At 49.0% G+C, this 9701-nt stretch overlaps 1 protein-coding gene across 1 annotated transcript; it reads left to right on the top strand.

Moving 5' to 3' along the window:
* Positions 1-279: 279 nt before the first annotated feature.
* IL1F10 (interleukin 1 family member 10) lies at positions 280-7299 on the top strand. The gene is made up of 5 exons (XM_027624069.1): positions 280-287; positions 4194-4253; positions 6298-6383; positions 6674-6801; positions 7087-7299. The coding sequence occupies exons 2-5, from the start codon at positions 4222-4224 to the stop codon at positions 7297-7299; spliced, it is 459 nt and encodes a 152-aa protein (XP_027479870.1). The 5' UTR covers positions 280-287; positions 4194-4221.
* Positions 7300-9701: the final 2402 nt, after the last annotated feature.

Here is a 9701-nt window from a genome sequence, read left to right on the forward strand (position 1 = left end):
GAATTATGGTAAGGCAGATGGTCCCCAGAGAACACTATGCCAAGCTTCTCCACCGCTTGCAAGTAGACAGATGGATGGATGGTTGGATGGTTGGACAGACAGGTGGGTGGATGGATTTACTGAGTTAAGTAATTGATTAGAGGCTTGAGTATTCTCTTTACTCCTGCCCTGCTCACATGGTGCTCTTTACACCTGTCCTGCTTACATGGTGTCATGTGTCCTAACCCTCCAGGGAACACAATGGCTGCGCAGTCCCAGGATGGATCTAAGGTCAATGTCCTCTGCAGGTGGGTTTCCTTAAATGTTCTGTCTCACCAACCTGATAACAACTAATAGGACTTGTTGAAAAGCAGAGACTTCCCTCCCTTCTTTCCAAACAGGGCAATACTCCCAATGCCATCAGTCCCCTCTCTTATGTTGTCTTGCTGGCTGCAGCCTGGCTTAAAACACCAGAGGTTGCTCTGTCCTTGGGCCCCTTAAACACATCCCCTCTTGCCTCTTCTACCTCTCTAAGCCTAGGATGGACCCTCATGGGACACCAACGGGAAGGTGATATGAAGACATCTGATCCCAAGACTATTTATCTGGCTATTGAAACCACCAATAACAGTGTCAATGATAGTAGCTATGAGCAGGGGCCCAGTGACTGGCTTCTGCCAGGCTTTATGGGTGATTCTCTCCCGCTTCAACAAACATTCATTAATGCCCCCACCTTCTCATTATCCATATTGTGCTAAAGACATTGTGAAATCCCTAGGCCCTTCTTTCCCATCCTAGAGCCAATTATAAAGATTGCAGCAGGCTTGACCCACCCTGACCAGACAGTATAAACTTGGGGCAGATGCCCTGGAGAAATCAGTCGGATGTTCCAGGCACCCAGGATTGCAGGTCGGTGGTTGATAGGCAGTATTCTATCTCTCCTTCTCGCTTTCCTTCTCCTTTCTGTCAATATCTCTGGTATGCCCCCTCCCTTAACTACTCCTGTCAAGCTCTTTAGATAACAAGGTATCCCCTCCACAGAACATCATGGGATGCTAAATAAGTCTGGGAGCACATAGAAAGAATTTGAGAGAAGGCATGGATTAAACCAAGTCAAGATTTTTAAATATTTAGAACCATAGATTTTAGGAAGTAATTTCAGAAGAAATCAGCCAGGCCAGTGGTATTCAACAGTGTGTGGTGAGGCTTGGGGTTCGTTAGATATGCCCCAGTGCCTGCTTTAGTGGTCAAGGTCAGGGTTCTGGTATCACCCTCATTCTCTGATTCAGCAAAAGCAAGTTCCCTTTATCCATTTTACTTTCATTAGATTTCTGTGTAAATTTTCATTGTGAAACTTAGTTTTGAAAAATGGGCAAGGCTGACCTTGCCCAGCCTCTCCTCCTAATGATAACAAGTTGGAGGCCCAGGGACTAAAGGGGACTTTCTAAGGTAGCAAGCCAAATTGGTAGCAAAGCTAGGTCTAGAACCCAACCTGGCCATTGAAATCTTCTGTGTGTGTTTCTATGTCTTGCTTGTAAGCATATATGTGTGTCAGGGTGGTTGGAGGGAGCTACGGGCCATACTTCATGGATCAAGATGTTGTTAACTTTTATAAGGGAAATAAATGTCTGTATATAGAACAATACATAAGACAGTGAAATTTAATAGGATTTCAGAGTAGGGTTGCAAGAGTAAAGGAAAGATTCATTAAACTCTGAGTCATGGAATCATAGATCGTTTGATCTGGAAGAATCTTAATAACCACAGACTCTAATTCCATGATTTTATAGATGCTGAAACTGAGAATTGGAGGTGAGGTGACATAACCTTGTATGTCTGAGCTGTTACTCTGAACTGATAATTAATTTGGCAGAACTAGAGACGCAGCCTATAGATAAATGATACCACATCCAGTTCCTCTAATGCCAAAAGACCTGAATGGACGGCAAGGAGGGGGGATGGCTTTTGTGGCAGGGAAATCAAAGACAACTGTGAGCATGCCCACAGGGGAGAAAGAAGGCATGTGCCTGGAGGGGTGGTTTAGTGTCCACAGAGAAGTGAGATACACTCATACAAGTGAATCAGGGCCAGATGGTGATGAAATGGGCAGCCACTGTAGACTCTAGAGCTGGGTGGAGATGTTGTGAAAGCAATATCTAGAATATAGGTCCAGGTACCTCACATAGGTTGGGCTGGACTGAAGGTAGAAAAGCCAGGAATACAGGCACAGGTACAATGGCTATTAAGAAGACAAAGTTACATTTTAGGGGCACCTGGGTGGCACAGTTGGTTAAACATCCAACTCTTGATTTCAGCTCAGGTCCATGCTCAGCATGGAGTCTGCTTGAGATTCTCTCTCTCTATCTACCTTTGCCTCTTCCCACTCATGTGCATGTGCTCTCGCTCTCTCTCTTTCTCAAATAAGTAAATAAATCTTTAAAAGAAAGAAGACAAAATTACATTTTAAAGAGTAATTTATCAGAACTTGTTGGCAAATCAGACAGAGTAAGCAGAAGGGGGGAGGTGAATGGGCTGGGAGGAGGAGAAGATTGATTTGACTTCAGATCTATTTGGTTGGGTGTAATGGCAAGAAGTCCAAAGGGAGGTGTCCTGTAGACTGTTGGAGATAAAGTATCACGTTCAGTTGGGACTTGGGAGGCTTTAGACCAATATGACCACTGCAGCTGTGGAAATGGATGAATGGCAACTCATGGGGTATGAGAGAGAAGTGCTTAGAACTTAGACTTGTGGCTTCCAGCCTTAGGGACACCACCAAATGGAAGGGAAAATCTACACAGACCTGAGAAGGGGAAAATGGAAGTGTGAAGGGAGTCAATTAATGTCAAGAGCTCTGAGGAGGCAGAAGCCAAATATCAGAAGAATCAAGAGTCTTTTGATTTGGCTCCACAGAAGTTAATATTGGTCTTGGAGAGAACATAGTCCACATAGAAAACGTGTAGGAGAGCAAGGAGAGGATGTGATGGAGAAAGCTCAGTGCTACTTGGGGGGTGGTTTTTGACTCAGGACAGGTGGATTGATGAAGTCTGAGACAGCCAGAGATGGTGTCCAGGGAGGACAATAGGCCAGAGTTCAGGGAAAGGTCACCTGGGGACAATAGGGAAGGGAAAGCTTAGGGGATGGATTGTGTGGTGCATTGGGAGGGACCATGGCAGATGCTTAGCACCAGGACCCCAGGCTCTCTGATGGACTAGAAGCTGGCTTCTCACTCCTATTCACCTCATCACAGTCTAGCCAGAACCCAGGAGGGGCTGGGTTCTTGGGGCTGGATTTTGGGTTTGGGCCAGGACAGAAGGCTTCTGGGGCCCCTGGAGATCAAGCTAGACTGGACCAGCACTGAATTTCTGCCTGTCCCTTGTGCTCACATTGACCAAGAGTGGGAGTCATCATCCTCACACAGAGCCCTCCACTTGATCTGTCCTGGCCAGACCTTGGTATAGCTACTAGCCTGCCCATTAGTTTTGCTGCTGCAAGCAAAAGAACCCCAGTAGTTTGGCTGAGAGAGAGAACAGCATCAAGTGTGCTTGCATTGAGGCCACGCTGCTGATGGCCTGTCTGGGCTGGGAGGTCCTCTATCTAGTCCTTTGCTACTCAAAGTGTGGCCAGGGACCAGCTGTGTTCATATCACTTGGTTGCATGTTTGAAATGCACAGTCTCAGATTCCAGCCCAGACCCAGGGAACCAGAACTGGCAGGTGATTTATATGTTCATTGGAGAGTGAGAAAAACTGAGATGGTATACCAGTTCCCAAGCCTGGCTGGTCATGGAGTCACTTCAAGCTCTGGCAAATCAGAACCTTCAGGTGACTTTAGTGCCAGGCTGGGCAGTGGGATAGGGTTTGAGTCCAGCTCATCCTCAAACTTTGAGGCTGGAGCACACCCCACCTCAATCTCAGCTCCAGGAAGTACTCCTGTCTAAACTCTTTGGGGAGCCTGTTCTTCAGTTTCCGCAAGCTAGCACCATGCACACGTCATGGGCCCATACCCCGGTCAGTTAGCCCCAAAGGAGGGTGAGGCAGAGCTGCCTGGAACCTGCTGAGCTGGGGAGATCATGGAGGATTCTGGCAGACCAGTTATAGATAAGCAGCCTAGTGAGATTTTTCCACCCTGTGATTTGGTGATTTGGGGGCCGCCAGGGGGTCTGCCCCCCAGCTCTACCCACCCTTCTCTGACAGCCCTTCTCTCCTTCCCCCTCAGCAAGGACCAGTCGCCCTCAACTGCAGGAATGTGCTCCCTCCCCATGGCAAGATACTACATGTAAGTCTTCCTGGAGTCCTCCCTCTCTGAACCAGGGGCCTGGGGATGATGTGGGAAGAGGGAAAGAAGGCTGAGGGGAGAGATGCGGCTCCATCTCACCCAAGAAATCTCAAGTGCCCCATAATTAAGCTTAATCCTCATCCTCATCACAATAGCTCTCTTTCCTGACCATCTGCAAGATGCCAGACCTTCTGCTGCCTTGCCTTCCTCCTGAGTAACCTACAAGGGGGGCATGACTGAGTCCATTCAGATTTGGAAACTGAAGCTCAAAGATGTTAAATAAATTACCTCATGTCACACAGAGCCAGGACTCACCCCCTATGCTACTCCGTCCTCCTCTCTCCAAGAGCTCAGAGACAATTTTGAATCTCAGTGACGGCATCTTTATATGTTGGCCTCTGTGGCCTTTCCTCCCTGTCTGCACTCCCAATTATCCCTTTTACCTCATTTGACATTCGAGACTTTCCTTATAGTTTACACTTTATTGCCTGTGATTTCTTATAAACTGTCTCCAGCCCTTTGAGGAATGAGATGAGACATAACACAAATAAAACAGGACTGACTTCTGGGTCACATTTTCTCAGCTCCTCCATGGGCCTGCCCTGTCCTAGATACCAGGGGGCCAGTTGGGGCCTCCGGGAAGTTACAATGTGCCTGGGAAGGCAAGACACATGTGCACTAAGCACCCATATGACAAAACAGATGTCACCTTGGGGTATCTAACTTGGATTCTGGTCTCCAAAGAGAATGTTGCTGGCAGATGAGTTCCGCACAAGTCCTGGCTGTCCGGGTTGGAGAGAGAATGGCAAACCCAGGCTCTTTTCAGATCTTTATTTTTATTGTACAAGTGAACCTTCTTTACACACATACGGTCATTAGCTAAGGGTATTATAATTAGTTGTTACTGAGATAAAAAAAAATCTGGAGGCGTTGACGTTGGCCCAGAGGTTCTGCCCTTGGAGATAGGGAGGGCTCCCCAGGTCCTGAGAGCGGTTGACATTTTGAAACCAGCCAACAAGGCACCGAGATAATAACCTGCGAGCTAATAGCCTGCATGACTGTGATGTTGCACACACTCACCATAGTTTCCTCCCTGTTCCCCAGAACGTATGTACCCTCCCAGGCTGATCATTGGAACCATTGCCAACCCCATATGACTGTAATCACACCCTGCTCCAGCTCTTTCCTGACCTCCTAAATTTGGCACCCATAACACGGGGCCATCCCAAAATACACATTGCATGGAATAGGGTGGCCATGTTGGTACACCTACTGTCACATAGGATTTTTTTTCTGATTTGTGAATTTTGTTCTATAAAAAAGCCTTTAAAATATTTGAAAAGCAAACCACACTTTATTTTTTAAAAGATTTTATTTATTTATTTATTTATTTTGTATACAGAGAGAGCACATGCAAAGGGCAGGAGGAGAGGCAGAGAGGATCTCAAGCAGACTCCGCGCTAAGCACAGAGCCTGACATGGGGCTTGATCTCATGACCCTGAGATCAAGACCAGAGCCAGAATCAAGAGTTGGATGCTTAGCTGACTGAGGCACCCAGGCGCCCCACAAACCACACTTTATTACACATTCAATTAATCCTCTTCACTGAAGAAAATAAAACATTTATGCAAATTTGGGTCAGACCCAGAAAATCTGGGATAAGGCTCACTGTATCCTAGAGACATCTGAGCCTCATTAGGAAATTTTTCAGGAAGGGCATGAAAAGGGGCTAGCATAATCAGGAGAACTGTCTACCCATCAGTGAGAAGGCACTGGCTTTCCTCACTGCCCCAGGGCCCTGACAGAGGCTGACGCTGGTAAAGGGAGCCTCTGAGAATCACGAGCTCCAGAAGACCTTCCCTTGCCTTAAGGCTGACCTATTTTTACCTGCTCTTGGGTGGAGGCATGCACCTACTTCTCACCTATAGGAGAGAAGAACACCTAAATGCTCAGTGTGGTACTTCAGAGCATGGGGGTGGGAAGACTTTGGGGCTTGGTGGTGCCTGAAGGGAGCAGGTTGTCAGCACAACCATCTTGTTCCAGAATTAAGGATGCAGATCAGAAGGCTCTGTACTTAAGAGGTGACCAGCTCCTGGTAGGAGATCCCAATGTGGACAACTGCTGTGCAGGTGAGCCACTGGGGCCTCCATCCCCTCAGACACACCCATGCTCCACCTGCCACCAGCTCTCCCCTTCCCTCTGCCTCTGGTGACAGTGAGAAGAGACAGGGAGCAGCTGAGGACCTCTCCTTCTGAGGGTGTCATGACCACTGGAGGAGTCCCAGCCTGCCTGGCAGCCTGCATGCAGGGTTCAAGCCAGGTGTGCCTTGGCCCAACTCTTTTCTGCCCAGCTGTAGGTCGCTGAGAGCTTGCCATCTAGGTCCTTTCATCTCCTGGCTCTCTTCTCTCTTTCCTCCCAGAGAAGATCTGCATACTTCCCAACAGAGGCCTGGACCGCACCAAAGTCCCCATCTTCCTGGGGATCCAGGGAGGCAGTCGCTGCCTAGCCTGTGTGGAGACAGGAGAGGGGCCTACCCTGCAGCTGGAGGTGAGAAACCACACCAATATTCTGGGGTGCCCCACAGACATGGCCCACCTTCCTGGGTGCTCTGGCATCTCTGCACCCATCTGTGGACTCCCAGCCAAGTCCACACATGCCTCCCCTTCTCTCTGCACCTAGTGCCAAGACCCCTGCCCTCCAGAACCTGCAGAAGGCACTGCCCTGGGTACTGACCCTCCCTGTAAAGTCCCTCATTGGCCACCCCCTGGGGGCCTCTAGGGCTGATATCTCAACCAGTGGCCTTATCCTGCAGCAGCCATCTTGCCCCCACAGGATGTGAACATCGAGGATCTGTACAAGGGTGGTGAAGAAGCCACGCGCTTCACCTTCTTCCAGAGAAGCTCGGGCTCAGCCTTCAGGCTTGAGGCCGCGGCCTGGCCTGGCTGGTTTCTCTGTGGTCCAGCTGAGTCCCAGCAGCCAATACGACTTGTCAAGGAGAGTGAACCATTGGCCCACATTGAACTCTACTTTGAACAGAGTCGGTAGGGAGGCAGGAGGCTGAGCTCCAGCCTGGTGCCCCCAAACCAAGCTCATCCTACTCAGAATCTGTGGTAGGCAGACTAATGCCCCTCTAAAGCTGTCCACATCCGAATCCTCAGAATTTGTGAATACGTTACCTTACAAGACAACAGGGACTTGGCAAATGTGATTAAGGTAAGGATCTTGAGATGGGGAGACCATCCTGGATTATCCCAGTGGGCCCAGTGTAACCACAGGGGTCCTCATAAGAGCGAGGCAGGAGGGTGAGAGCCAGAGACTGGAAAATGCTATGCTGCTAATTTCGAATGTAGAGGATGGGGGCTACCAGCCTGCGAATGCTGGTGGTTTCCAGAAGCCGGATAATGCAAGGGACAGGATTCTCCCCCAGAGCTTCCAGAAGAAACAGCTGAATTTTAGTACAGGAACCCATTTCAGACACCCGACCTCCGGAACTGTAAAATAATAAATGTGTGTTGTTTTAAGCCACCAAGTTTGTGGTAATTTGTTATAGCAGCAATAGGAAAATAGTACAAAGTCTTAGTAGGCCCCTGTGAACAGCGTTTAATGAAAGGTGCGTGGGTCACTCAGTGAGTTCTTGGAAGGCTGCCTACAGCTTTTCCTGCAGCCCATCTGCTCCAGAGCTTCTAGAAACAGCCAGAAGCTGCAGGCAGAACCTAGCTCTCCCCCTCTGTCCCTGGGTGGACAATGTCATGGGCTGCTCACAATTGTAGTTTAGGTTCAAGTCTTGTGATTTGCCTATCAGATATTTCATAGTGAATCAGTCATTCAACCGATTGATCAATGCCACTGGTTGTCTGCTGGTTTTGACATGTGAGGACAAGGAGGAGCAGTGAGGGACAGATGGCAAGTTTGTACTGGGTGTGTTGAGTTTAAGGCTGTGGTGGAGCTTATGCGCTGAGGTGACTTGTTCCAGCCAACACTACAGGGCTGGGACTTGGCTGAGAGTTTGCAGTTAGGACTGACACTCGTCTTTGGAGCCCGAATCTCTCTCCATTTCACAGACAATCTGGGGTTGGGTGCAGACTAGGGCAGAGAGCCCATGGTGTCGGCGCTCAGAGTGGTGGGCTGCTGGTGCTCTTCCTCTTTTGTGTAACTACTCAGTGTCCATGCAACATGCCCCAGGGGCCGGGGCATTCAAGGACAGGCTGTCTTCACCCTCAGAACCACCCTGCAAGGCAAGCATTTTTACCCATTTGACAGATGAGGACACTGAACTAGAAGGGGTGAAATAACTTGCTGAAGGTCGCATGAGCTGTACATGATGGAACTCAAGGTCATTCTGGCCCATCTGACCCCGATGTTGTTCCACACATTTTTATTCCACTCTTATTCTGGGAGTTGGGGAAAGGATGGCAAACAAGAACAAGCTTCTTTGGAGCTGGTAATTGAGTGGGGGAAACATTGAACAGGCAAATAATCAAAGAAGAAAACAAACAAACAAGGGCAGTTTACGTGATAGAGGGTGAGGGTGGCAAGTATTGAGAGATATAACATTGGAGAAGGTGGGCAGGGGAGGTGACTCTTTTTGAGGAGGTGACATCTGAGCTGAGGCTAAAGGACAGGAGCGAGTGGGACTAGGAGTGACGAGGCAGAGGAATAGCAAGCATACAGGCTCTGAGACAGAAGGGGCTTGGTGTGTCCACACAGCAGTGGGAAGCAGGGGTGTTGGAGCCTGGAGAACAAGGGAGAGGGTTAGGAGGTGATCAAGACCAGCAGGGGCTGGGTCCTGGGGGCCTTAAAGGCAAAATGAGGGCTTCAGTTTATCTTTAACTATGAAGGGAAGCTATGGGAAGGGTTTTAGCCGAGGAGAGACATGCTGGCCTGATGCCTTTAATAAGTTCAGATTCTTACCCTTGCCTCTCCATTGCCTGCATATGCCCCAATTACTTTATCACCTGGCTATCATGTCATACCTGTGTGTTTGTGTTGAGACTACTCTGTGCTTTTGGAGGGTGGGTTCTGTTCAATTTCGGGTCACCAGTACCCAGAGTAGCTGCTGGAACACCAAAGGTGTTGAAGGAGTACAAAGTCTGGAATGGATTGGTGCATGATCACTTGGGTCTTGCCGATCATTCAGGATAGAGTGTAAGGAGAGCCATGGTAGCATGGTGGATGGTGCCCACTGTGGCACAGAGGCAGAGCTAGCAGAGAGGGCTGGGCAGGGCTTCAAAAAGGAAAGGGTACTTAGTCTGGGCCTCAAAGAAAGAGTAGTTTTCCAGTCAGAGAGTGTGGGCATGGGCATTTCTAGGCAGAGAGAACAACTCTGGGAGGTGTGATGGAGAAGAGCTCCTAGCACTTCTGGGATGTGGTGAGGCATCATGTGCTGGGACCCAGGGCTTATGGCTGAGGAGTTGTAGAAAATGAAGATGAGGAGTTGGGCGGGGCCT

This window comes from Zalophus californianus, chromosome 8 (assembly GCF_009762305.2).
Source record: "Zalophus californianus isolate mZalCal1 chromosome 8, mZalCal1.pri.v2, whole genome shotgun sequence".
NCBI lineage: Eukaryota > Metazoa > Chordata > Mammalia > Carnivora > Otariidae > Zalophus > Zalophus californianus.